Source organism: Sciurus carolinensis, chromosome 3 (assembly GCF_902686445.1).
Source record: "Sciurus carolinensis chromosome 3, mSciCar1.2, whole genome shotgun sequence".
In the NCBI taxonomy this organism is placed as follows: domain Eukaryota; kingdom Metazoa; phylum Chordata; class Mammalia; order Rodentia; family Sciuridae; genus Sciurus; species Sciurus carolinensis.
Genome location: NC_062215.1, coordinates 5634475 through 5661239, shown reverse-complemented (window position 1 = coordinate 5661239; position 26765 = coordinate 5634475). Strand labels below are relative to the sequence as shown.

Here is a 26765-nt window from a genome sequence, read left to right as displayed (position 1 = left end):
CTCACGCCCAGCCACCGTGGCTCCCTAGGAGGCCTGGAGAGGCAGCTTCCTGCACCACAATAACCGCTGCTCCTGCTTCCACTGGCCGGGCGCCTCACTCATGCTGCTGGCTGTGCTGCTGCTGTTGAGCTGCTGTGGGGGCCAGCCGGCTGGAAGGTAAGTAGGGGCCCAGAGACCTCTACACCTGTCCCTCTCCACTGCCTAGCATGCCCCAGGGCTCTGAGGGGACTGTCACTCTTCCGCTGCTCCTATAGAATCTCCTTGGTCTCTTAACTGGGGCCAGAGGCTTCACTGGAATCAAGAACCACATGAGACCTTCTTTCCAGAAGGGACTGGGTGGAAAGGGGCATCCTGGGCTCTGGGGTGTCTGGGGGGCCCTTACTCCCTGGAAATACACCGTACCCTCTGCATCCTCGACACCAGCCACGGAGTGGAGCTGGTGAACGCCTCTGCGCTATTTCTGCTGCTGCTTCTCAATCTGGTCCTCATTGGGCGGCAAGATCGGCTGAAGCGCAGGGAGGTGGAGCGCAGGCTTCGGGGGATCATCGACCAAATTCAAGGTGAAGCCAAGAACCAGCCATGTCATTGGGAAAGATACCCCAGGATGTGTCCAAGCCCTAAGAGCTCTCCTAGGGTGGACTGTGGTCAGCTTCCCAGGAGCTGCCATCTCTGGAGTTAGAGGATGCCCCACCCTCTCTTTTGTAGGGAGGTGAGGGTCCTGGGACAGCTGTGGGCCCCAGGCAGTGCCCTTGGCAGTCCGGAAGCTGAGGCTTATTAACATTGGGGGACTGACAGAAAAGACCCTAACTCTTAGAGGAGGGCAGTTGAGATGTTTATTCCTACCTGGTAAAACTGGGCCAGGGGAGGTGGGAAGGTGGACCAGGGACACCGAGATGCCCACAGGGATCAGGGTTGGTGCAGGGAGGCAGCAGCCTACAGTGAGCAGCCCAGTTCCTAAAGGAGAGGGGCATTGTTTGTGTCCTTCTGTCCTTCTGGAGTTTAAGCTCCAGCTGTAGATTGAGGGTTCCAACAGGCTCTTTGGCGAGTCCATGCTTTATGATCTCCAGGGGCCCATGGTGTCAGAGAAGCAGCCTCTGCTATCAGGAGGCCTTTCTCTGACAGTTCGGGCGGTGGACGTTGAAATGCTGGGTGAGAATTTGTTTATTCATTCTGAAGCGGTTAATTGATTACAGCCATGTCTTGGGTTGTACCCTCAGGGTACAGCACTGACTGTGAAAGATGGGCCCTTTCCTCCAGGGGCTTAGTTTTGCTAGGAACCACTAGTGGCTCCCTCTTACTCCTCCAAGCTGTCACCGTCACAGATGCTGCATGTGGCTTCTGTCCTCTGCCGTGGGTTCTGCCCTTCCTGTCCAGCTTTTCCCCTTCCTTCTCTTCCTCCCATTAACACCACTCACCCCTCCCAGCCCCCTGTGTGCTGACCTGTTATGTGCCTCTGCCCTGCTTTTCTCTGGTGAGCGTCTCCCTCACTCATTTTCAACTGACAGAGTTCCTTCGTTCTTCCTCTTGGAATCCATTGCCCATCGTCCTGGCAGATAGGTTTTCTCCCTCTTTCATGCTCTGGAGGGGCTGGCTTCTTTGTCAACACACTCAGCATGCATTTGCCTGCTTTGCAGTTCTTTACCCATGTTTCCTTGCCCCTCACAGGCCCTCAGCAAAGTCTGCAAAGTGTACTTGAATGGAGAGAGGGTATAAAGAACCAGAGTTCCAGGTGTGTGCAGGGGCTGGTCAAAGGGTGAGAAGGTTATTTTCCTCCTTCTATTCTCCTTAGATGCCCTCAGGGATGGCAAGGAAATCAAGTGGCCAAATGCCCTATATCCAGACCTCCACATGCCCTTTGCCCCATCCTGGTCTCTGCACTGGGCCTACAGAGATGGACACCTCGTCAACCTGCCTGTTAGCCTGTTGGTGGAAGGTGACATCATAGCCCTGAGGCCTGGCCAGGAATCCTTCGCCTCTCTGAGGGGAATCAAGGTAGCTGGAGGCTGGGCTCCTTACTGAGAATTGCCACAGGCACCTCTATAGGCAGTTGGGATCCCAGGGCTCAACCCGCAGGCTTCGCAGCTGGCTCAGAGGCTTTGCGAAGGCTCTGAGGCAGAGCTGAACCTCCTCTTCTCCTCGTCATGTTCTTCCTCTCCCAATCCTTAAGATCAGGGACCCAGCCCCTCAGGCCACACCTCAACAGGCTCTTTGCTAGTGGACAGTGCCTGACCTTGGAAGCCATTTAGCTGGCCTTGTCCAGGAAGAGTGGCATCTGTGAGAGCCCTTTCATTACCCGCCTCCTTGTGCTGCTGGCAGGATGATGAGCACATTGTCCTGGAGCCAGGAGACCTGTTCCCTCCCTTCTCTCCACCGCCCTCACCCCGTGGAGAAGTGAAGAAAGGGCCACAGAACCCCCAGCAGCACCGGCTCTTCCGTGTCCTGGAGACCCCTGTGATTGACAACATCAGGTAACTGTGCCTCTTCTGCCCATGCTGTCCTCTCCCCAGTGCCTCCTGTGACAATAAGTGAGGCTCGCCCATTCTGAGGCCTTCCTGAGAGCTACTGTCTCCTCAGGCTCCTCCCCTTGGTCTCTTGTAAGAATTCTCAGACTCAGTGGTGGCCCGTTCTATTCTAAGGGAACAGCTCTGGAAGCAGCCACCGGCCCCTCTCCCAGGGGGATCACTTGGGGCCAGGGCAGAGTAGGGAACCAAAGGACTCACTGGTGCTCAGGGAAGCCCTGTCTGGTTGAGAGGCCCAGAATCCTCTCAGGGTGCAGGTGTCTGGCCTCTCCCTTGAGTGGGGCTGAGGTCACCTCTTTCTGCAGATGGTGCCTGGACATGGCCCTGTCCCGCCCAGTCACTGCTCTGGACAACGAGAGGTTCACAGTGCAGTCAGCAATGCTGCACTATGCCGTGCCTGTGGTCCTGGTGTGTGAGCGGGGTGTGGGGCAGGGGAGGGCTGGACATGGGGGAGCCCTGGGCCAGACCCAGGTGAGCGTGAGTGCAGGTAGAGGGCCCAGCGTGAGCCTGTGGTGTGAGTGAGGAAGGAAGGGAGCCAGAGCCCGGCTGGTCCCCAGGGCCGAGGGCTAAGCCGCAGCCCTCCTGTCCCCTCAGGCTGGCTTTCTCATCACCAATGCCCTACGCTGCATGTTCAGTGCCCCCGGGGTCACCTCCTGGCAGTACACTCTCCTCCAGCTCCAGGCAAGGATGGCCCTTTCTTCTCTGTTGTGCTTCTGTGCTGTGGGGCCCAGTTCCCTCACGAGGCCCTGCCTGCCCCTCCCTCTCTGCAGCCCAGTCTCCTCAGGCTTTAGCTTAAGAATTTTTCCTTCCCCTCCTTCCCTTCCCATCCCCTGGACAGCTGTCCTTTCTACCCAAGGAATGGCCATGTGGCAGGGCAGCCCTCCCTTCTTCCTCCCTCTGGCCAGCAGCTCTTTGGGAGCCTCGGTGTGGTCCACTCCTTCCCAGGTGAATGGCATGCTGCCCATCCTCCCACTGCTTTTCCCAGTCCTCTGGGTCCTGGCGACTGCCTGTGGTGAAGCCCGCGTCTTGGCCCAGATGAGCAAGGCCTCGCCCAGCTCCCTGGTAGGTTGTTGCTAGGCATTTGGGGACAGTGGGAGGCAAAAGAGAGGGAATTGACTGTAGCAGAGAAGTGGGGGCAGGAGCCCAGCCTCACCCTGGGCTCAGTGTGTTGGAGTCTCTGGGCAGTAGCCTGAGGGCTCCAGCCCTTTCCATTACAGAAGAAGCTCCAGGCCAGGCCCCAGGGTGCAGGTGACCTCCCTCCTGACTCCCACCAGTGGAGAGTCAGGACTGCCTGGATGCCTCTTACCAAAGGAGTTGGGAGCCTCATGAGTGTGGGTCCCCACCCTGCCTGCATGGAGGCCTGTGCAAAGATGGCTTTTTCTCCACTGAGGCTTGCCCCCTCCCTGTGCAGCTGGCCAAGTTCTCAGAGGACACTCTCAGCAGCTACACAGAAGCCGTCTCCTCGCAGGTACACTGACCACAATGTTTGGCCCCAGGCCCCTGTAGCCACAAGCCCTCAGGCTCCTTCCTGGAACCCTGGGACTCTATGACCTTGAGCCTCCAGCTGGGCTCTTGGAGCTCTTCCATCCCATCCACCTGCTGCATGTAGACGTTACCCAGGCCTGGTCCCGTGACATCCACATTTGTCCCAGACTCCAAGTTCCTGGTGCTCCCCCCAACTCATCCAGATTGGGGTCTTACAGGCCATCTCCAGGGAAACAAGACTGAGCCCCATGTAGCCTTGCAGACTTTCTCTCTCCCACCAGGAAATGCTGCGCTGCATTTGGGGCCATTTTCTGAGGGTGATTCAAGGGACATCGCCAACCCTGAGCCACAGTGCCAGCCTGCTGCACAGCCTGGGCTCTGTCACGGTGAGGGTGACCCTGGAGGGAGGAGGCACCTGTCCCACCAGGTCTGCCGTCTGACTGGGTCTGGACCAACTGCCAGTTGTGTGGCCCCATGGGGGCTGGGCTGATGCCAAGTCCCTTTGCAGTGCTGGCCTCTCTCCCTGCAGGTTCTATGCTGTGTAGACAAACAGGGGATCCTGTCATGGCCAAATCCTAGCCCAGAGACTGTGCTCTTCTTCAGTGGGAAGGTCGAGCCCCCTCACAGCAGCCACGAGGATCTTACAGATGACCTGTCCACCCGCTCCTTCTGCCATCCCGAGGTAGAGGAAGAGGTATGGCTGGCTCCCACAGGCCTGGCTGGCTGGCTGCTTAGCCATGGAGCCTGGCCAATGGCTTTGGGAGGGTGAGGATTAAGAGGGAGAAGCTGGGTTCAGGATCTCTGGAAGCTGCTTCCAGGTGGTTAAGGTGAAGTCACAGGACAAAGCAGTGAGGGACCCAGAACTGTCCTGCCTCCATGGGATCCACCAGGACCTTGGTTCTAGGCCTGTGCTCCTGTTCTTCTCAGCCCCATGAACGAGATGCCCTCCTGGCTGGCTCCCTGAACAACACCCTGCACCTTTCCAATGAGCAGGAGCGTGGCGACTGGCCTGGAGATGGTCCAAAGCCCCCCGAGGCCCACTCTCACCACAAAGCACATGGCCGCAACAAACACCCGTCTGGCTCCAATGTGAGCTTCAGCAGGGACACTGAGGGCGGCGAGGAAGATCCTGGAAAGGTGAGGAGGGACACAGAGTAGAGAGACCACCTCATCTGCCATAGGCTTTCCCAAAGGGGCACAGCCTATCTTGGACAGTCAGGGTCTGAAAGAATTCAGAAGTTGCATACAGCCCCCTGTCTAAGGGTCCCCCACTTAGCCAGCAGGATGACCTTCTGAGGCCTGACCCAAGTCTCTTCTGTGGATTCCTCTTCCAGTTCTCTCTGATGGTCACCAGCCTCCTAATAAAACCTTCCAAACACACAAAGCCATGGTATCCTCTTGGGTGTTGTCCCAAGACTAAAAAAGATCTCTTATCATTTCCTCCCTGTCTGGCTGTCCCTCTGCAGTACTGCCAGTGTATCAAGTATAGAGACTAGAGGCAAACTGGAACCCAAGTACAGGGAGAGGGTCTCAGGAGGGACAGGAGAGCGTTGGCCTGAGAATGTGCCTTCTTGCAGGGCCAGCCTTGAGCAGCCCACCCCTACTCCCTGCCTGAGGCTCCCCTTCATTTCCTACAGGCCCACCCTGGGACAGAGGCCGAGACCTATGAAGCAGAGGACTTTGTGTGTGACTACCACTTGGAGATGCTGAGCCTGTCCCAGGACCAGCAGAACCCCTCCTGCATCCAGTTTGATGACTCCAACTGGCAGCTCCACCTCACTTCCCTCAAGCCTCTGGGCCTCAACGTGCTGCTAAACCTGTGTAATGCCAGTGTCACTGAGCGCCTGTGCCGCTTCTCAGACCACCTGTGTCATGTTGCCCTTCAGGAGAGCCACCGCACTGTGCTGCCTGTGCACGTGCCCTGGGGCCTCTGCGAGCTGGCCCGCCTCATCGGTATGGCCCACAGTGGGGGCAGTGGGGTGGGGCTGGCCAGGTGGCCGCTAGCCTTTCCAAACTGGCTTGGCATAGGCTTTGTATAGATCAGTTGTCAGAATGGCATGTGCTTGCCATGTACCAGCTGATCCTTTAGCTTCTGATGGTCCCAGCCTAACCAGACAGCGGTGTGAGACAGAGCTCCCTGGCTTGGGAAGAGAGCTGACTGTTGGGATGAAAAGGCTGCAGGACTGACTAGATTGTCTGCCGGGAGTGAGCCTGTGCCCCCGGGCCCTGAGTCCTATCATTGTCCCCACAGGCTTCACTCCAGGGGCCAAGGAGCTCTTCAAGCAGGAGAACCACCTGGCGCTCTACCGCCTCCCCAGTGCTGAGACTGTGAAGGAGACCTTGCTGGGACGGCCATCCTGTGTCACCAAGCGGCGGCCCCCCCTCAGCCACATGATCAGCCTGTTCATCAAGGACACTGCCACTAGTGAGCCTCATGTCAGCTCAACTGGCATCTGGTTGAAAATTCCAGAGCTTGGGGGTGGAGTTTTCTGCCCTGCTGTGTCCATTTCTAGGGAGGGCTGGGATGGTAGACCACTTCCCGAGTCCTCTAGCATGGCAGAGACTGGGACTGGGGACCTGGGCCAAAAGACTGGAAGCATAGCCATATTACCAGCTCAGTGGTGTTCCATAGCAGCTTGCTGTCCGAGTGGTCTGGGGAATTCCCTCCTCTGTCCGGGCTCCTTGGCACCCTTCTCAAAGATGGCAGCATGCTACTTGTTGGTTCGGATGGAGCAGGGGCTGGTTTGGGGCCTTCATGTTTTGATCTTTTTGCCCTACCCTTAGGCACAGAGCAGATGCTATCCCATGGCACTGCTGATGTGGTCTTGGAGGCCTGCACGGACTTCTGGGATGGAGCTGACATCTACCCGCTTTCAGGATCTGACAGGTGGATGAGGAGCTTTGCCAGTCTATCTGCCCATCTCATAGACATGGGGCATCTCAGGACCACTCGCCTCACTTCCACTCTGCTTCCCTGGCAGAAAGAAAGTGCTGGATTTCTACCAGCGAGCCTGCCTGTCTGGTTATTGCTCTGCCTTCGCCTACAAGCCCATGAACTGTGCCCTATCCTCTCAGCTCAATGGCAAGTGCATTGAGCTGGTGCAGGTGCCTGGCCAGAGCAGCATCTTCACCATGTGCGAGCTGCCCAGCACCATCCCCATCAAGCAGAATGCCCGCCGCAACAGCTGGAGCTCCGACGGTACCACGCACCTCCATCCCAGTGGGGTGGGCACTGGGGCTTCTGGTGGTAGGGGAGGGCCTCTGGAGGGCCATGGCATTGTTTGCAGCACAAAGGGCTGTGGGCACTGTATAGGAGCTGGGGTGCCAGTGTGGTACTCACTAGCTGGTGACATGGGGACCCCCTCCGTTTTCTCTCTACCCTCCTCCTAGGTTTGATTTCAGGGGGGTTACTATATACAAAAGCACTTTTTTTTGAAAGTTATAAAACTTTCCAAAGAAGTGTGGATTATAGTGTTAGCCTTATTAGAAACAGATAAAAGCCCAGATCACAAACCCTGCTGGAACCGAGGAACTCAGAACTCAACCTTCCACCCCCAAATACATACTTATGGGGTCTTAGAAACCCAGGAGGCATGTGCTGAAGCAGTAGCTAAGGGTGGGCCAGCCCCATCCCTGGAGCTGGGCTGTGCAGGAGCTGAGCCATGTTCTGCCTGGCTCTCGGGATGGCCACCTGACTGATGAGTACTTTTCATTGTCTTTTCTCCTGTCTGTTGGTGCCTTGTGTGTCTTGGCTGTGTGTGTGGTCCCCTGGGGCCCACCTGCTCATTGATTTGGGTGTGGCATCTGTGCGTGTGGCCCTGGGCTGCCTCCTGGAATCTGCTGGTTCCTGGGTGTCCTGATTGGGCTGTGTTCCGGGCATCCTGCTGCGTGTTTGCTGGTTTTGTATCTTGTTCCTGCCTGAAGAAGGGATCGGGGAGGTGCTGGAGAAGGAAGACTGCATGCAGGCCCTCAGTGGCCAGATCTTCATGGGCATGGTGTCCTCCCAGTACCAGGCCCGACTGGACATCGTACGCCTTATTGATGGGCTGGTCAATGCCTGTATCCGCTTCGTCTACTTCTCTTTGGAGGATGAGCTCAAAAGCAAGGTAGGGAGAGATCTCCCCCTCTGCTGCCACTAATTCTTTTCCTCGTGGGCTTCCTCTGATCATTGTCATCTTCCTTTTTTAGGTGTTTGCAGAAAAGATGGGCCTGGAGACAGGCTGGAACTGCCACATCTCCCTCACGCCCAATGGTGACATGCCTGGCTCCGAGATCCCTCCTTCTAGCCCCAGCCATGCAGGCTCCCTGCATGATGACCTGAATCAGGGTGAGGGTAAAGCATGTGGTGGGGTGGGTGGGGGTGGGAGGCTTCCCTCCTAGGAGCCACAGCCAGGAATAGCCTCCATAGATCTCTTACGATGAGTATGCTCCCTCGGAAAATGACCCCAATGTCCCTGCAGGCAACAGCAGTGGGAGGGGAAGAGTGGAGACCTGGAGTCAGGAAGTTGTGTCCCATCTGCAGGGCAGGGAAAGGCCCCCAGAAGGCTGGCCCAAGATGAAGGACAGACTTTGATCCCCACAGTGTCCCGAGATGATGCGGAAGGGCTCCTTCTCATGGAGGAGGAGGGTCACTCCGACCTCATCAGCTTCCAGCCTACAGACAGCGACATCCCCAGCTTCCTGGAGGACTGCAACCGGGTAAGAGAGCAGGACCTACCCCACCCCACCCCGTGCCCTCTGAAGTGGCTTCGTGGCTGGTCCAGGGCAGAGAAGGGCTGGCAGGTGAAGTGAAGGCATCTTGCTCCCCATCCTGAGGCTACTGGCCTCTTTGCTTCCTCTAGGCCAAGCTGCCCCGGGGCATCCACCAGGTGCGGCCCCACCTGCAGAACATTGACAATGTGCCCTTGCTGGTGCCCCTCTTCACTGACTGTACCCCTGAGAGTGAGTGCTGGGGCCCCTGCTGCTGAGTTCTGCCAGAGCTGAGCACCCCATGGGCTTCAGAGGGACTGTGGGTTTCTCATGTGGGCTGGGATTGCTGGGGAATCTAGTGGGCTGGCACTGGTTTGGCCATTCCAGGGAGCCAGAAGTGACAGTGTGCATATGATCATACTGCTGGGATGCGGTTGTTCCAGAGAGGGGCCCGCTACCCATTGTTTCCTGCCCTTCTGGCCTGTGGGTCTCTGCTGGCACCTGCACAGGGCTCCACCTGCCTGAATCTTGTGCATCCCACCTGTCCCCCAGCCATGTGTGAGATGATAAAGATCATGCAGGAGTATGGGGAGGTGACCTGCTGCCTGGGCAGCTCTGCCAACCTGAGGAACAGCTGCCTCTTCCTCCAGAGCGATGTCAGGTCAGGGCAAGACCCTGGGCTGGTGGGCCAGCCTCTGCCTCTCAGACCTGGGACAGGCCTGCATGGGAGTTGGGTTATATCCTGTGGTTGATCTTGCCTTGGCTGGGACCCAGGCACTGGGTGTGGTGGGAGAAGAGGGATGGGACACTCATCCTGGGGGGTAGGGGATCTTCACGAAATGCAGCTCATGGGTGGACTTTTCCTACACCGTAGCATTGCCCTGGATCCCCTGTACCCGTCCCGCTGCTCCTGGGAGACCTTTGGCTACGCCACCAGCACCAGCATGGCTCTGGCCTCCGATGGCCTTTCTCCCCTGCAGCTGTCAGGGCAGCTCAATAGCCTGCCCTGCTCCCTGACCTTTCGCCAGGAGGAAACCATCAGCATCATCAGGCTTATTGAGCAGGTGGGGGCTCAGACAGGTGCAAGGGGTAGGCGTACAGGCCCACTGTGGGCAGCCTGCGGGGAGGAGTTGCAACAGAATACTTCAGGCCCCCTGGCCTCACGCTCAGCTCTCGAGGAAACTCCCCCAGGCAGTTAAATTCGTCTCTGTTCCTTCTTTGCAGGAGCATCATGGCTTTTGATGTAAGTTTGTCAGTTGTAGGGCCTGAGAGGTCAGGCCAACTCCGGCCATAGTCTTTCCTTCTCCATCCCTAGGCTCGGCATGCCACCTATGGCATCCGTAAGTGCTTCCTCTTCCTGCTGCAGTGCCAGCTGACCCTCGTAGTCATCCAGGTGAGCTGGGGCCAGCACAGACTTGCCCCTTCCCCACCTGCTCCTTTGTGCAAAGGCCAGTTGAGAATCAGAGGAGGGAGGCTGGGGTGCAGCACAGGTGAAGGGTTCCCAGAGCCCTTGTGAAGCCCTTGGGCATTTGGAGTTGACTCTACTGGCAGAAAAGTATGCTCTCCAGCCAGTTCCTCTTGGCCAGGACACGAACAGAGGGCTGGCCAAGGGCAAGGCAGTCCTGGGGCTCCTCAGCTCTTACTGTGGTTCCTGGGTTCTTTCCTGGTCTAGTTCCTTTCGTGCCTGGTTCAGCTGCCGCCACTTCTGAGTACCACAGACATCCTGTGGCTGTCCTGCTTTTGCTACCCTCTGCTCAGGTGAGAGGCCTTGCCACCCCTCTGCCCATTCCAGGTAGGGCCAGGATGTCATAGGCATCCTGAGGAGCACAGGGTGTCTCAGAGCTCGCCTCCTCTGGTGCAGGAGGCACTGCTCCTTTGCCTTTGTCCACCTCCTTATCAGACTTGACCTCACTCTCAAGACTCCCTAATGGCTTTCCCTGTGAGAACTGGGAGACAGAGGTGACAGTCACTGCCCCATTACTACTCTTGCTTTTCAGCATCTCTCTGCTGGGGAAACCACCCCATAGCTCCATCATGTCCATGGCTACAGGGAAAAACCTCCAGTCCATTCCTAAGAAGGTAAGCAAGGCAGACCTGACAAGCTGGGACCTGTCATGGAGGAAAGCAAGTGGCATGGGGTGGGCTGAAGGTTGGTGTCCAGGAGAGGGCTAAACCACCAGAGGCTCTGAGATTGGGAGACCCGGAGAGTCAGTCCCAGGCCAGGAGTGGTAGTGGGAGCTGAGAAAGATCCTTGTTGGGGGTGTGGACCCCGCTCCTTCTCTCCCCGCCTGTCCATTTGCTAAGAGCCTATTGAATGTGTGAGTCCATCGTGTGCTGGACCCACTGTGTGGCCAGCAGAGGGGCCATCCACCATGGAAGTGACCAGCCTCCCTTCTCCTGCAGACACAGCACTACTTCCTGCTCTGCTTCTTGCTCAAATTCAGCCTCACCATCAGCTCGTGTCTCATCTGCTTTGGTTTCACGCTGCAGAGCTTCTGTGACAGTGCCCAGGCCCGTAACCTCACCAACTGCTCCTCTGTCATGCTGCGCAGGTGGGTCTGTGGGGCTTTCTCCCTCCTCACTCCAGCCCACTTCCCCGGGGTCCCACATGAGGCTGAGCCCTTGTCTTGCTTTGACAGTAACGATGAAAGGGCTCCAGCCTGGTTTGAGGACTTTGCCAATGGACTGCTGTCAGCTCAGAAGCTCACGGCTGCTCTAATTGTCCTGCACACTGGTGAGGGCCCAGTTTAAGAGGGACTGCTGACTGCTGATGGGGATGCCCTGACATGGGGGACAAGGCCTTGGACTAATGGGGAGGCTGACCCCCTCCACTGGCCCCATTTTCTCCAGTCTTCATCTCCATCACCCATGTGCATCGCACCAAGCCTCTGTGGAGAAAGAGCCCCTTGACAAACCTTTGGTGGGCCATGACCGTGCCTGTGGTGTGAGTAGTGCTGGAAGGAGGGGGCCCTGGGGCCAGGGAGGGGCTTCTGTGGGGCCTTGAGCACCTAAGGCAGGTAGGGAAGGAAGCAGACAGCCTGCCTCCTCCTCCCACAGGCTGCTGGGTCAGGTGGTGCAGACGGCTGTGGACCTGCAACTGTGGACACACAGGGACAGCCGCATCCACTTTGGTCTGGAGGATGTGCCCCTGCTGACATGGCTCCTGGGCTGCCTGTCCCTAGTGCTTGTGGTGGTCACCAATGAGATTGTAAAGCTGCATGAGATTCGGTGAGCTGTCAGCGGGGCACCTCCCTTGGGGCGCCAGCATGTTCCCTAAACCTGTCTCACCCTCTTGTCTGCATCCTCCCCTCCCTCCCTCCCTCTTCTGGGGTCCTGCCCCATCCCTTGGTCTGAGGATCTACAGCAACCAGCATTTCAATCTCCTGCCCCACCAGGGTCCGCGTCCGCTACCAGAAGCGACAGAAGCTACAGTTTGAAACCAAGCTGGGCATGAACTCTCCCTTCTGAGCCATTGGCCATGGCAGCCACAGTTGTCCTGGTCCCTGGGGTAAAAGCCAGACCCGTCCTGAGTCTGAGGAATTGGGGTCAGAGGCCCAGCTCTCATCATTGGAAGCCCTGCGGTCTTCCTGACCCTGGGCTTACTGAGCAGAAGTCAAGGAGTGGCGGCCTTGACCAGACGGGATCATCCTGGCTCTTCCGTGGCCTTGCCAGGGGCACTCTTGAATGTATGACCTCAGGCGCTTGGCAGAGGGACTGTCAGTCCCCACCCCGGTGGGATGCCCTGCTTCAGGGTCCCCTATTCCAGCGCCCCTGCTCTTGCACCTGTGGCACAGTTTCAGAGCCATGGGCAAGGGCCTTAGCCTTTTTTGGAAGAGCAATGGCTGCTGCCTTCAGAAATGCCACATCCTCCCTGCCTCCCCACATCCTGTCTTCCTGGGGTAAGGGCCTGGGTGTGGCCCTGAGGACCTCTCCTCCCTCTAGAGGGGATTCTCGGGCTTAGGCCTGAAGATGCAGAAGGGCCCCCACCTTGCCTGGAGCCTCTTCCTGTGCCTGCACTCAGCTGACTCAGTCTTCGGGGATGTGGCCCAGGTTTCCCGTAGCCCCTGCCCTTGTTCTCCTGGGAGAAGTTTTTACTGGTGTATATTTTTTACTGGAAATGAGCCTTTTAGGAATGAATATAGGCTGGTTTATATTAAAACTTGTAAATTGCTTAAGAAAAACCTGTGGCTGGTCCATGAGGCAGCTACAAAGGGCTAGTCTTAAAGGGGCCACCCCCAGGCTGCTGAAGGCAAGGACTCAGGCCTTCATCCTTCCACATAGGCAGGTGCCCCTAGGGCCAGCTCAGGGAAGACCCTGGACTCAGGTCCATGGCACAGATCCAGACAGACAGCCCAGTCATGTGGAATGACACTTTCATTGGTGTTAGTTGGGGAAAGGTTAATGGTTACAGAGCCAGGGCCTGGGTCAACTGGGCTGGGCCTCCGGCCCTGAGGTGGGCAGCTGTGCTCCTGCTGTGGAAGGCCCTCCCCCGCTGCGTCCTCTCAGGCAGTTAATAGATAGAATAAATTCCATTTAAAATATATGCATTTTTTCTCTGCTTAAAAAATAACATTTACAGTTGAAAAAGTTTGGACACTGGGGATCTGTTAATCCCATTGCTTCCTAACCCTACTAACACCGTCTCCCAGTGAGGGATGGCAGGAGCAAGGATAGGAGCTGGCTGGGCCATGCCCCGTTGGGTATTTACATGTCCTATGTACACTGGCAGGGAGGGGGCCCAGCCAGGCACACTGCCTCCCCTAGCTTCTCAGAGCGCCAGGGCAGCACGGTGGGTGGTCACAGGCATTCCCTTATTACAGGAACTTGAAGCATGGGGTGGGGGTGTAAAGGCAGCACCCCAAAAGCCCTGCCACCACCTCCTCCTTGAGGAGAAAGCTCTTTATAGGGTTCTTGTCCAGGTGCCAGGGCTGTCCAGTCAGATTATACATGGGTGGAGGCTTTGCTAAGATGCAGCAGAGACCCTTCAGCTAGTCAGGTTCTGACAAGTCCCCCTGCCCCTCTGCAGGGCTGCCCCACAGCGCTAAGGGCTGTATTTGGAGCAGTAGGGAGAGGCTCAACTGGGGCAGGGTACTCCAGCCTGACCAGCCCTGGGCCTGTGCCTAAGGTGGTCGGCCCTTTTCCATGCTGGGTCAAAGGAAGTGGATATGACAGGTCACAGTGGGCACCACTGGAGGACCACAGGCAGGTCTTGCTCAATCCAGCATGGCATCCAGCTGGTCGGCCAGGGCATCAAACATGGTGCTGATGTCGTCCAGAATGTGCTTGGTGGAGGTCACTGGGGGACTGCAGCAAGGGGAAGGGCTGGATCAGAGGGGCCAGAGGCCTGCAGCCCACTGGCCCTGGGGAAGGAGCTGTCACTGAGCTACTACTGGGTGCCAGGCACTTAGCGTGCATCACCTCTTAATGCTCTCAACATCCTGGGTAGCAGGTGAGTTTTCTGAGGCTGGGGGTGGGGAACTTGCCCACACTCACATCCCTCTAAAGAGGCAGTCACCAGGAATCCCTGCAGGTCAGATCTGGGCGACTTCAAAACCTTGGGGTCCTGCCATCCCACTGGAGGCCCCCCCAGCCTGAGGCTCTGCCTGCAGTGTCCCCCTCCGATAGTCCCAGAACCCGTGTCCTACACCCACCTTCTCTCTCTCCTCATCTGGCACCCAGCACCCTTACCCTTCTCGCTCCTCAGCACTGATGCTCTTCTCTGCGGCCCGTAGTGCAGCTGCCAGAGATGAGCTGGTCTGCTCCAGTCTCTGCTGGGCCCGGCCTGGGCCCACAGCCCCTGTGCTCTCAGGCCTTGGTGGGGGCACTGGGCGGGGGCCCAGGCGGGGAGCCAGCTTTGGGCCAGAAAATGCCAGCTGGGTGCAGGCCACAGACACAGGCTTGGGGGCTGTTCCTGCAGAGAAAAAAGTTGGCAGTGACTCTGGTTTGGATGTCCCCCGTACACAGCATACCATCCCTACAGGCCTCAGCTTCCTACCTGCTCCAGGCACCTTGAGGAGGGCAGCCGGGACAGTGGGGGGCTCCATCTCCGCATTCGGCCTACTGCCTGCTGAATTTTCCAGACCAGGCCCAGAGCAGGGCACCGGGGGCACTGGGGGCTGCATCACGGGGCTTGGAGGAGTGGCTGGAGCGCCTTGATGTGAAAGGCTGCTGGGGTCAGGCCGTGAAGGGTTGGAGGAGGCGGAGGTGGAGGACTCACTGGGAGCCTGGGAGGGCACGGAAGCAGAGGGGCTCGGGGTGGCTCCTGTTACCCCAAAGGCCAGCAGTGCCGTTTGCAGTGGCTCTCTTTCCCTGCATTTGGGCCTCCGCTTGACAGTGTCTGACTCCGTGAGGTTGAAATCGAGGCCAGGGGGCACGGGTGTTTCCCGGGGTGGGGGGCCAGCTGGCTTTGGCCGCTGCTTGATAGTAAGATTCCCTTCCTCTGCAAACGGCAGCCCTTCCCCTGAGCTGCCCCGAGACGGGGGTGTCCCCTCAGGGCCAGGCTCCTCTTCCTCTGTGTCCGATGCAGGGCCAGATGGGGCAGGCAGACCAGGGGGCTCAGAGGGGCCGGCTGGCTCACTCAGGGTCCGCCTCCGAGGCCCTGCAGCACTCTCCTTGGGCCCTGTGCTCCCGTCTAGTGAAGGTGGCTCCGAGGGGCCGGAGACGGAGCTGAGGCGCTTGGGGGGCGGGGGTGGAGGGCCTTTGCGACGGGCACGCAGGGCAAAGGACTGGCTGCGGGGAGCCCCTCGAGTTGGGGCTGGGGTAGGACTGGTCCGGGTGAGGGTGCTGCGTCCTGGTCGCCGCGTAAGAGTGGCATAACTGCCCAAGGTGCTGCCCACTGGCCCTTCAGCCTCCCCCTCAGCTTCCCCCTCTGCAGGGCCAGGGCGGCTCAGGCTGTGAGACCTACGCTTGGGCCGAGGTGGGTCTGGAGGAGCGGCAGGGGGGCCGGCCAAGTAGGAGAAGGCTCGGGGTGCACCAGGAGGTGGCCCTGCAGCCGGGCTAGAGGGCGAGCCCTGGGGGTACATAAAAACGTAAGGGGCAGGTCCTTGGCCAGGAAGCGGGGAGCAGAGCTTAGAGGGCCGCTCTGTGCCCTCCGGAAGGTTCCTCTCCTGGAGGGTACTAGGGTCTCCACCACTGGGCTGAGTAGCAGGCTGCTCCTGTGAGTGACCAGACCCCCGTGAGCGTGCACCAATGCTCTCCTGGCTGGGGGAGCGGGCAGGGGGCAAGGGGAGTGGCTCAGGACCACCCCCTGCCATGGCTGCTTGTAGCTCTGGGCTCAGCTCACTACCCTGAAAAGTGAGGAGGCGTGGGCCTGCCACAGCCGGCCCCTCCCCATTCTCTAGCCCCTCAATGGCCATCAGCTCTGGACCCCTGGCCAGCCGTCGCCCACCCTCACCCAGAGCCTCCCCCTGCAGCAGGCCCCGTCGAAGCTCTGCCAGCCGCTTCACACCCAGCATAAGCTTCTTCTGATGTCCTGGGAAGGGTGGACAGAAGGAGTGAGGTTAGCTAGGTCTAGGACGGTCACTCCTACCCCCCAGACCCCGTTCTCTGTCCTCTTAGAGACCCTGGAGGCACAGGCCCTACCAGAAGGCCTCAGAGCAATTCTCACCTAGCTTGTTGACGCCAATCTCCTGTAGCTCCTCCCAGGTGAGATCGGCCACCAGCCCCATGGAGTCGTAGCCGCTGCTCACCAGCTGCTTGTGGTACTGCGGCAGCCCCAGTGCACACAGCCACTCCAGCAGGTCCGTCTGGAAGAGCACTGTCATCAGATCTTGCTGCCCACCCAAGGCAGAAAGGAAGGGGCGCCATAAAACCACAGCCCCACGTGAGAGCCCGAGCACCCCAGCCCAGCCGCCGGCTCACCGGGATGTAGTTGGGCAGCCACTCAGCAATGCTGAGCTGGGCGATCTCTGAGGCGATTTTCTTCCTATGCCCGGGCTTGGTCACCCCTATGGCAGTCAGATCCTGCCACACAGGACATGGGTATCAGGCCCCTCCTCTGTCTGCCGGGCCCTCCCTTACCCGGCTGTAGCACCCACCTCAGGTGTCATGCGACTAATGGTTGGCACATCGTAGCCAGCTTGCAGGAAGTAGGCTGTGTAGCCCTCCAGCTGGAACTCACTCAGCCAGTTATGAATGGCCTGTGCGTCCTGTGGAGGCGGGGGAGGGGAACGGAGCAGGAGCGGCTCAGCCTCCCCAGGGGCTTGGTCGAGTGGGACTTAAATCCATACTGAGGCCCCCCATCCCCCCGACCCATGCCTCAGGCCTGCAGTGTACCCCAGGGGAGGTCTCACCTTCCCTTCTAGCAGCTGTTCTGGCCTCACATCTTGGGTGAAGATCTCCCCAGAGCGGTAGCTGGCCAGAGGGAGGTGGCTCAGGTTGTCTTTGAAAGGGGAGAGAAATGGCATCAGAGGTGGTGGAGGAAGGGGTGGCAAGCACTTAGCCTCCCCACCTGCATCTCTCTAGCCAGCCCTGGTCCCATCAATCGAGCTTTCCTACCTGCCAGGGACGGGGTGTGCAGTCCTGGCAGCACCTGGTCCTCCCCTGCAGAGGGCAGTGGCTGGAGACAGGGAAAGAGCCCACTCAGGGTGTGGGGCCGCAGCGGGGCTAGGCCCTGCCCTGGTCCCGGCATCCTCCCTCCTACCTGGGCATTCTCAATAAGAAGGCCGGTGCCATGGCCGTTGGTACCCTCAGAACTCTGCCCGCTGCCAGCACTGCGGATACTGCCCACACTGCCCTCGCTGCCCACACTATTCCTGTCACCTGCTGCAAGGGCAGAAGGACATGGGGTCAGAGCCCCAGCTGGTACTGCTAACAGTTGACTGGCATCTTGCCCCCACCAGTGCCTGGGAGAATGTACCTGGGCTGTCTGGGCTGAGGCCCACCCGAGGAAGCTGGCCATAGGTAAGAGGGTGTAGGGGGTCATCGGCAGGAGGCTGCGTTGTCCGAGAGAAGCCTGGGCGCAGTGGGGTAGGTGCAGAGGGGAGACGGGGCACAGGGATGCCCACCCGTTTGCTGACCACTTCCACGATGCCTGGGGGAAAGTAGCCCACACGGTCCGTGCCCCTTTGGCTCTCATGGATATGGCCCTTCCAGCGGCCATCAGGATGCTGTTCAAGCACCTGTGACAGGTTGTAGGGGGAAGGGATGGTGACTCCCCACACCAAGCAAGTGATAGGCATCTATTCTTGCAGCCACGGTCCAGCAGCCCAGGTCCAGCTCTTCCCCTGCTCTCAGGACACTCACCTCTGATGCCCAAGGTGGCCCAAGTCTGGCTCCTGCTTCCATCAGACAGCTTAATGCCCTTGTGCCACAAAGCACACAGACAGGGGCCCAGAGACAGCCTGTGCTCTACTCCTAGCTTGCTGCTTACCAGCTATGTGGCCCTGGGGAAGTCACTTTCTCTAAGCCTCAGTTTTGTTATCTCTAAAAAAAGAAATGACGATGGGGTCTGCCCTCCTTAGATTTAGAAAGGAAGACGTGAGAGAGCAGACGGAGACCTAACACAGCCTGATAACACAGCAGGTGCCCATGTAAGTCAGTGCAATCATTCACATTCTCAAAAGGAACGCGTGTGTGGGCCCTCACCGTGATGACATCCCCTGCCCGGACATTGAGAGCAGTGGGATCGTGGAGGTTCCAGAAATCCTTGAGTGCTCGGACCTTCAGGATCCCTGAGGCCTCTAAGAGAAGGGGGAGGGCAGGCATCATCCAAGGGTCCTTTTGCCATCTCCCCACCACCCCACCCTGTTTACAGTCTCCCCCAGGGACACCGGCTCCTCTTCCACATCCTGGTACCTACTGAATGGCTCTGGCCCTTGGCTGGGTCTTCTCCCACACACTCACCCCGCAGTAGCTGCTTGATTTCCCGGCTGGCCTGAGAAGTGGTGAACTGATTCACAATGTCCAGTGCCGTCTGGTTATACGTGTTCCGGATGTTCACGTCCACACCTCCCTGGGTAAACAGTGCTGGGTGAGCTCATACTAACCGCTCTGTCATCTCTGCCCTCATCCTCACTATCACCCAGGAGGTGGGTGCTGTTCCTATTTTCAGATCTTACAGGTGAGGAAGGAGAATTTCAGAGACCAGGTCAGTAATGAGCTAGCAAGAAGCATGCCTGGGTTTCAACCAGGTGGAGCTGCTCTTGGGTCTCAGGGTCACTCAAAGGAAGCTGGGCCTCTTCCCTGCCACCCAAGCAAAGCAAAACAGTCTACCTCCCCAGCTGGTCTTGGCACATGGCAGAGGCTCCACAGAGGCTCCACTCCACATCTGTGGAGTACCCACCTCCAGGAGCAGGCGAACCACCTCGGTCTTGCCGTACAGCGCAGCCTCATGGAGTGCAGTGCCGGTCTTGGTCTGGCGGTTGATCTCAATCCCGGCTCTCAAAAGCTGCCTGTGGTGGGCAGAGGGAATACAGGTGTGGCGGGGCAGGGGAGAAAGCCAACTGCCGGAAACTGGGAGATGGAGCATGCGTGAAGATGGCAGTAGGGAGGCATGGAAAGGGCACCAGAGGTGCCACAGCAAGGGGATGAGGAAGTCGGGGGCGTTCACTGTGGGTACCTGATGACTTCTCTGTGGCCATTCTTGGCAGCCAAGTGCAGGGGTGTAGTGTAGTTGGGGTCGCAGGGGTCCTTGGCTTCACCCTCCAGCAGTGCCACACATAAGTGGCTGTTCAGTAGCAGTTGGGCCACCTGCAGTGCGCAGCACCCAGTTGGGAGCCTCTCCTGAGACCCACGGACACCAGGCACTCAGAGCCCCCAGGGCTGTAGGCCTTACCTTGAGCCGCCCAAATTCACAGGCCAGGTCCAGGGGCGTCTTCTTGGCCTTGTTGACCAGGCACGGGTTGGACTGATGCTGGAGGAGCATTTCTGACTAGGGTGGGGAAAGCCAAGTGAGGGGACCTTGGCCTGCCTGGCCCGACTTCTAGCCTCCCAACGTCAGTGCCCTCACCGGCAGGCTCACGTACCACCTCATAGTGTCCATATTGCGCGGCCAGGTGCAGAGGGATCTGCCCATCCAACGAGGCGGCATTAACAGCCGCAGAGGCGCGCAGCAGCAGCCGCACGGGCTCCAGCCGGCCCTGCCAGGCTGCATAGTGCAGTGGACGCATACCTGGAGGGAGGAAGAGTTCTGAGGGAGGTCCCAGGATGGCACGGGGGGTTGAAGGACTTAAGCAGATTATGGAGCCACCCAGCTGGGAGGGAAGACAGCCCAAGAGACACTGGCTTAACCCAGGTTTGGTCAGGAAGAAGTCCAGCTGTATGGGGCCCAAGCCGGAGTCCACCATGCCCACTACAGGTAATCTGAACACCAAGACATGAGCACCACTCACTACCCCAGAAGGCTGTTTAGAGGGAAAGGCATTTGCAAGCCCAGAGAAGCTTTGGGAACACCTCTTAGCATTGCTATGTCCTAACAGGAGAAAGCTCTGGTCATAAGTCTGCCTTGGGCCTCTACCTTCACCAGGCAGGGGACACACTGCGGTCTCACCATTGCTGTCCTTGATGTCAACAGTGGCCTGAGCCTCCAGCAACAAGGCTATGAGCTCTAGGCTACCTCCCAAGGCGGCATGGTGGAGAGCGGAGAACCTGGCATGGGGGGGGACACAAAGTAGGGGGTGTCAGTGAGCAGTCTTCCACCCCCAAATCCTGGTCTTCCACACCCGAACTCCTCCTGAGGGCTGGCAGGGATGGGTTACTTGCACCCCACCCCCGCCAGCCCTGCCATGGGAGCGCACAGCAGCCGGGCCATAGCATGAAAGGGCTCAGTGTCTGGGCTGAGTGGCCTATTTGTCTGGCATCCCCCCCAGCCAGTTCAGGGGAGGGGGCTTGGGAGCAGGAGCCCGAGGGCTCCTACCCTCCAGGGAGAAAAGGGCCCAGGAGGAATCTGACCCAAGGAAGCCCCTCGGAGAGGCCCCAGGGCACCTACAGGAAGGTGGGTGGGCAGGACCCCCTCCCTGTGGCCCGACACAGGCAGGACCCAGAGCTCTCAGCAAATATGCTTCAAAGGTCAAGTTTAAGAGGAGAAGGGATTCTGAGCTCCAGGACCTTTGCCTTCCGACCCTCCCATCCCCCAGCATCTCTCACTCACCCGTCAGCATCCTGGTAGTTGACGTTGAGCCTCTTTGTGGAGCCAAGGAGCTCTGGGGGTCAGGGCAGGGGCATCAGGACACAGGCAACCATCTGACCTCACCCATACCTCACCCAATACTCCCTCCACCCCAACTCCCGAGCCCAACTGACCTCTTGGTGTGCAGGAAAGCACTTGTCCCATGGTCCTTTACTGGTTCTGGACCTGTGGCTCCCCACCCTGGCCCACGAGCTGACAGCTTGAAGGCATCAAGTGCAGGGAGCCACCACAATGGTGGCCTGGCCTCCCAGGGCCCCAGCCCAGCTTGTTATAGACCCAAAGGGGGTGGGAGGGGACACTGGCATGATGTGCCCTCAACAGACAGGCCCACGGAGCGCATGGTTAGCATTCCTGCCTGAATGGGCTAGGGAGCGAGTCACATTGTCCTGCTGGGCCGAGAGGGATGGGCGGGGAAAGAAAGGAGAGGGTTGCTAGGTATTGAGGGGAGAAGAAAGGCCAGGCAAGGGCCCAAGGGATATAATGTCCATCCCCGTGGCATCCCTAGGTGGAACATGGTCGGGAAGGCAGCCTCCCCTGCCCTGTACTAGCCCTGCTCTGCCACAAGCTAGCTGTGACACTGGGCAGTCATTTAACCCCTCAGGCTCAGTGTCCTCCTCTGTAAAATGGATCGATCACAGAACCTGCTCGTGGGGTTGTGACTACAGTGCTGGCCCATGTCAACGTGCGGAAGATGGCAATTCTATCTTAGCACTCTACACACTGACCATTACCAGCACTGTGTTATCCTCCAGCAAGAGCTGGCACCATCTCTGGACTGTCCCCTGGATCTCGGAGGGTTCTCTGCCAGCCTGGGTGGCACCTGCTGATTTGGGTCCCTCAAGCTCTTGACTGAGCTGTCCAGCCCCAGGCAGAAGGGCTGGGACACTGCCTCCCTAGAGCAGGACATGTGCAGGTGAGGACCTCAGGCAGCCAGGACATAGTAGTGGGGGTGGTCCTTGAAGCATTGGGGAGGGAAAGAGAAAGGCCTGTCACAGGAGGCCCGAGTCTCCTGCAGGAACCTACCCCTGCTGCAAAGGAGGGGGCCTGGCCCAACCCAGGCTGGGCAGAGTGCCAAGCATGCTGGTCCAGGCCTGCCCCCCAGGCCCTGGTGGGCCCCAGAATACCCCGGCAGCCTGGGCAAGGCAGGGCCTCATTCCAAAAGGGAGGGACCAATCCTGCAGTGGGAAGCAGGAGATGGGGAGGGAGGGGACAGTCACATGGAGTGCTGAGCTGAAGGACTGCACCAAAAGGTAAATATGGAGCAAGGAGTGACAGTGCAGAGGTGGGGGCCACTGGAAGAAAACACAGGCCTTTCAGTTTTTCTCTAGTCCCTTTGCAAAGATCTTGTCAAACAGAACCATTTGGGGCAAGGAAAAGACAGTGGTTTGAGAAGCAGCAAGTGCAGGACTCACACGCTCACTCTGCCTCTGCCTGGCTGTGGGACCCTGGCCAGTCATGATGCCTCTCTGAGTCTCAATGAGGGCAGCAAGGAAGAGACTGTCCTTCGGCCCACACACCCTTCCACCAGCCTGCCAATCTGGACAATCTGGGATGGGCAGCTGGGTGGCGGGATGTGGTCCCTCCAGGGAGGGGCAGGACAATGTGACAGGAGGGACACAGGAACAGGGGTAGGGCTCTGTTCTTTTCAGAACAATGGCCGGAAAGGTGGTGGGGGAGAGGCTCAAAATGACTGGGCTAGGGGCTTTGGCAGGAGGGTGGAGGGTCCTGGTTCCTGGCAGCGGCTCAGGCACTTCCGCTGCCGCACGGCCTTCTTCCCCAGCCCGGCTCCGGGTGGAGGGGTTGCTCCTGACTTACGCTCAAGCAAAGGATGTGAGCTCAGTCAGCTTTGCCAGCCCACTGTTTCCTCTGGCCAGAGAAGGAGATGTCAGAAAAATGAGGCAGGGAGGGATGGGGCAAGGCCAGGGCAACTGCACCCTCTCCTCCCAGCCACCTGCCACCTGAAGAGCACCTGGGTGGGGAAGGAATGCAGGCCAGACAGCAGATGGAGAAGGCGGAGGGAACATGTCTCTTCTGCTCTCTTTTGGTAGCCAGAAAACTCTAGCCACCCCCACAGGAGGGAAAAAGGGAGCCCGGCCGCTTCCCTTCCTGGAGTGGCAGTCTAGTGAGCCTCTCTGTGGCACGGAACAGGAGTTTCCCCTCCCCCCTTCTTAGAAGCGTATTAGAATCCCCTGGAGAACTTTCTGATTTGCACAGTCCTAGGCCTTTTCTGGTGATTTCAATGGGGGTGGGATGTCCAGGGAATCTGCACTTTTAGAACAATCCCCATGGAATGCTGGTAAGCACAGAAATCAGCCATCGGTGGGGGAGCTTGGGGTGGCGGAGCATGGGACTCAGCACAGGCTTGGCACAGGTTTATCTCAGATCCATCTCAGATCTGCCCCACAATGGCTATGTGACCTTGGGCAAGTCACCAACCTCTGAGTGTCACTTTCCTTACCTGTAGAACGGATATAGAAATATAGCTCACAGGGAAGTGAGAGGACTACAATATTTCATTAACTGGAAGGTCTGCCAAGGTCACTTTATGATCTCACTTTTGTCACCAGCTTCTCCAACTTCTCAGAGTCAGGGAAGGCAGGCATGTTGCCAGCACTTCCCAAGGAATTCCAGGCCCCTGTTACCTGTGCCCACACCTGCACCTGTAGATTTCCTCTTTGGATTGAGCAAAGGGACCTCTTCTCCCACACATGTTTCCCACTGGGCACAGGGAGCCCAGGAGCCTGGCTTTGAAGCTCCCACCACCTGTCCCTAGACTCCTGCCATGGGCCTCACTTTTAGGTTCCAGGGATGTGAGGTCAGCAAGAGTCCAAGGCCCCACTGAGCAGGTCGCCCAAAACAACACAGAGGTAAGGGAGGAAGGGGAGTGGCTCCCATTCTTGGGTCACCCAGGGACCTCCACAGCCCCTTCCTTCTTCACATTCACCCTGCCCACCCCCCCAGGGCACAAGGACCACCACCCACTGCTGCACTGCTCCCTGCCGGGCCTCCACCCTGCTGTGCAGGTCCGTGCTAGTAAAATCCTTTCTTGTGGCTCTCACACTCCGAGGTGCAGGTGAGGATGGTAAGACATCTCCAGGCCCAGGGATTCCTTCCTGTGCACAGGACCCAGGCGTGTCTTGGGCTAGAGCCCCAGCACTTCAAAGGAGGCTCCCCTCCTGAACTCCACCTCCAGACCAGTCTGGTAGCAGGAACCACAAGCTGTCCCTGCTCATCTAGGATCTCTAGGACACAAGTCCAGGGACCTCCTGGGGATGGCCCAGAGAGCTCACCCTAAAGCCCAGAGGTCTATTCTCCTTGGGGGTGTCACTACAGAGGGACCCAAGAGATGGTGCTCAGGTGTGGCCACCCAGGTCTCAAGCCCCCACAGCCCTGTCAGAAGTAGAGCCTCCAGACCATGGAGACCTCTAGAAAATCAGCTGCATACTCTCAGGGGACACAGGCAAATGAATTAGCGGGAAAGAGGTTCAGTAAGTGGTCAGATCGTGTTGAAATCAAGGGAAAACCCCCACGAAACTCTTTTTTAAAATTCAGACATAAACACAGAGAGGTTCTAGTTGAAGCGTGTGTATGGAGAGTACACCTGGAGCTCGACCCATTCAGTCTTTCCCAACCCATACCCAGAAGCCCCATGGTGCCAAAGAACACATCCAAAAGCCACCAGCTAGCAGGCAACACCACAAGGGCTGGAAGTTTGGTCTGTTTTGTTCACTGCTCTGGCCCAGGGCTCATAATAGAGCCTGACACATAATAGGCACTCGATAAAAATTTAAATGAATGGACTTCAGTCTTTTCACTTGGCAAGCAAGGAAACCGGCCCAGAGAAGTTAAGTGACTCACCTAGGAACACACAGCAAAGGGGACCCCAATTCTAGCTCTCCCAGAGGTGCTTCTTGTCCAGAATAGGTCTGTCCTCCTTCCTAAAGTCCACAGACCACAGTGACCACCCCACTCCCTATCCTCTCTCTGTAGCTCCAGTACTCAAGGGAGGGTCTCAGCTGGATAATCACCCCACCAAGTACTCACTTGTCTTTGCAGCCTTAACCTTGGCCACCAGTTTCTGCACACCAGTCACATCTCCGTTCTTGACAGCAAGGATTAGGTCCTGTTCACGACCCATCCTGGTCCTCAGGCTGGGCTCTAGGCTCAGGAGTCCGGGGAAAAGACTGGGAAATTTGTCCAAGCCAAGTGTCAGTGTGCCATGCCTCAGCCCTTGGAGGGCTCCCAGTCCTGGGGCACGTCTGGTGTCCCAGGCAGTGGGCTCCTTGTCAGGCGCTGATGGATGCTCCCTCAATGTGCTCTGCGAGCTGCCACCACAAACAGGAAAGCCAATCTTGGAGGGGGTGGAGGCTGTGTTGAAATCTGCACGGATATCAGCCTGCAGCCTCTGACAGCCCTAGGACGGGCTGGCACTGGGCATGCCGATCTTCCCAGCTTGGCTCGGGAGCACCAGTGCTGACCCAGAGAGCAGCCAGCATTCCCTCAGGCCTCAGGCAACAGTGATGGACAGGTCTTGGGGGTCTGAAAAGGTGAAGTGCCTCTGCTGAAGGTCAGCCCAGAGCCTGCAAGTGAGAAACAGGGCACAAGGATGACCAAGATGACCTCTAGGGAGCCCCCAAGCCACCCTGGTTGCTCCTGCGAGTCAAGGAGTCTCTCAAAGGGGAGCAGGAGCTGCCATGCCTGAGAGGAGTACGTACAGAGGGGAGGTGGTATCCTGTGAGGGGGAGGCTGAGTCACTGGGGCCCCAGGGCACTAGGCAGCACCTCAACCTTGGGCAGGAGGGGCCCTGGCAGCACGACACACTGGAGCAGGCCAGGCTAGCAGCCCGTTCTCCACAGCCCCAGGCTCTGACACCCACAGACAACTGGCGGGCCAGGAGGTGGGGCCTGGGAGGGTGGCACAGGCAGACGGGCAGGGGTCACTCCCTGTCCAAGGCGCCTGCCCCCAGACTCCTCCCTACCTAGGCTTCACTTTAATAGCTGGACGCCTTAGCCCTCGGGCTCTTTATGAACCGAGTGGGTGGAATGGGGAGCTTATGGCCCCCATTCCTGGGGGCATCTACTTGCTGGACAGGGAAGCTCTTACAGCACCTGTTGCTGACCCTTCCTCACCCTATGTGGGGTGAGGAAGGGTCAACTGGGAAAGAAGAGGGACAGAGCTGGGGCACCGATGGCCAACAGCCCCCCAAGACAGAACCTGAAGCCAGACCCTCGACTTCACTGCAAAAAGGCTTACGTCAGTTCCTCGGTGGCGGCGAATTTTTGCCAGAGTCTTGTGGCATTAGACCCGAGCAGGCCTGGGGCCCTGGCGGGGTACCACTCACTCTCCAAATGTCTCAAGCCCAACTCAGAGGGCACTCCCCCGACACAGGGCCCACGGCCGATACTGGGGGAGGGCGCCCCTGGCAGTGCCTGGGGTCGGGCCGGCTCCCCCGCCCCTCGGAATGCCCTTCCAGCGCCGCGCAACCCCCAGCCGAGCCCAGCCCAGGCCGACCCAGGGAACAAAGCGGCGGGAGCAACCGGGAGGGCCAAGCGCCGGAGGGATAAATGCGGGAGGACGAAAAAGGGGGCGCGAGGAGGACGGAAGGAACGGAGAGATGGAGGCTCCCGCAGATCCCGCAAAAAAAGTTAGTTTGCGCCGGCTCTCAGGGTGCTGGCCCCCAGCTCAGGCCCCGCAGTCTCACCTCTCCCGGGCGCCCCGCCGGGGTCCGGCTGGCTCTGCTCCGTCTCTGGCACTCCGGACGCTGGCTCCTGCTGCCCCCCCGCACCGCAACCCTTTCTCCTCCTTCTTTTCCAAGGCCGGCTCTGCACCTCCCGCAGGAAATCCCGCCCCTCCCCACTCCCTCCCGCCGGATCGGGAGAGAGGACCGTCCCGGCCGCGCAGTCGGGCTGTCAGTCAGCGCCCTCGACCCCGCCCCCACGCGCGCC

The 26765-nt window shown here is 58.7% G+C and overlaps 2 protein-coding genes across 9 annotated transcripts in view; one reads left to right on the top strand and one right to left on the bottom strand.

Moving 5' to 3' along the window:
• Tmem94 (transmembrane protein 94) overlaps positions 1 to 13244 on the top strand; it is a 33269-nt gene extending 20025 nt beyond the window's left edge. For 3 of the 8 annotated variants that reach the window (XM_047543397.1, XM_047543398.1, XM_047543402.1), the window contains 29 exons: positions 29 to 156; positions 424 to 560; positions 1790 to 1992; positions 2317 to 2468; positions 2825 to 2927; positions 3114 to 3200; positions 3465 to 3581; positions 3931 to 3987; positions 4286 to 4390; positions 4534 to 4698; positions 4932 to 5141; positions 5642 to 5957; positions 6256 to 6429; positions 6789 to 6891; positions 6986 to 7203; positions 7929 to 8110; positions 8193 to 8331; positions 8587 to 8702; positions 8846 to 8945; positions 9246 to 9354; positions 9568 to 9757; positions 10009 to 10086; positions 10366 to 10451; positions 10691 to 10772; positions 11097 to 11245; positions 11333 to 11427; positions 11544 to 11637; positions 11751 to 11921; positions 12089 to 13243. In XM_047543397.1, coding sequence (XP_047399353.1) covers positions 29 to 156; positions 424 to 560; positions 1790 to 1992; positions 2317 to 2468; positions 2825 to 2927; positions 3114 to 3200; positions 3465 to 3581; positions 3931 to 3987; positions 4286 to 4390; positions 4534 to 4698; positions 4932 to 5141; positions 5642 to 5957; positions 6256 to 6429; positions 6789 to 6891; positions 6986 to 7203; positions 7929 to 8110; positions 8193 to 8331; positions 8587 to 8702; positions 8846 to 8945; positions 9246 to 9354; positions 9568 to 9757; positions 10009 to 10086; positions 10366 to 10451; positions 10691 to 10772; positions 11097 to 11245; positions 11333 to 11427; positions 11544 to 11637; positions 11751 to 11921; positions 12089 to 12161 — 3939 coding nt within the window. In that variant the 3' untranslated portion in view covers positions 12162 to 13243. Of the gene's footprint in view, positions 1 to 28; positions 157 to 423; positions 561 to 1789; positions 1993 to 2316; positions 2469 to 2824; positions 2928 to 3113; positions 3201 to 3464; positions 3582 to 3930; positions 3988 to 4285; positions 4391 to 4533; positions 4699 to 4931; positions 5142 to 5641; positions 5958 to 6255; positions 6430 to 6788; positions 6892 to 6985; positions 7204 to 7928; positions 8111 to 8192; positions 8332 to 8586; positions 8703 to 8845; positions 8946 to 9245; positions 9355 to 9567; positions 9758 to 10008; positions 10087 to 10365; positions 10452 to 10690; positions 10773 to 11096; positions 11246 to 11332; positions 11428 to 11543; positions 11638 to 11750; positions 11922 to 12088 lie in introns of all 8 variants that reach the window. The other 5 variants (XM_047543399.1, XM_047543396.1, XM_047543401.1 and 2 more) reach the window with 4 other exon arrangements.
• Positions 13050 to 26658, bottom strand: Caskin2 (CASK interacting protein 2). Its single transcript, XM_047543403.1, has 20 exons — positions 26522 to 26658; positions 24865 to 25400; positions 20782 to 20833; positions 20182 to 20279; positions 19658 to 19803; positions 19468 to 19563; positions 19252 to 19382; positions 18976 to 19084; positions 18537 to 18645; positions 18279 to 18373; positions 17551 to 17812; positions 17335 to 17456; positions 17190 to 17250; positions 16985 to 17073; positions 16730 to 16840; positions 16554 to 16655; positions 16300 to 16438; positions 14689 to 16164; positions 14382 to 14604; positions 13050 to 13997 (listed from the first exon to the last, which is right to left on the bottom strand). The coding sequence occupies exons 2-20, from the start codon at positions 24956 to 24958 to the stop codon at positions 13907 to 13909; spliced, it is 3606 nt and encodes a 1201-aa protein (XP_047399359.1). The 5' UTR covers positions 24959 to 25400; positions 26522 to 26658; the 3' UTR covers positions 13050 to 13906.
• Positions 26659 to 26765: the final 107 nt, after the last annotated feature.

Coding starts and splice junctions, on each gene's coding strand:
- Caskin2 (XM_047543403.1), bottom strand. CDS start 24,958: ATGGGTCGTGAACAGGACCTAATCCTTGCTGTCAAGAACGGAGATGTG. Junction 19,383..19,467: donor GTGAATTTGGGCGGCTCAAG/GTAAGGCCTACA, acceptor TGCGCACTGCAG/GTGGCCCAACTGCTACTGAA. Junction 14,605..14,688: donor CCTCAAGGTGCCTGGAGCAG/GTAGGAAGCTGA, acceptor TTTTCTCTGCAG/GAACAGCCCCCAAGCCTGTG.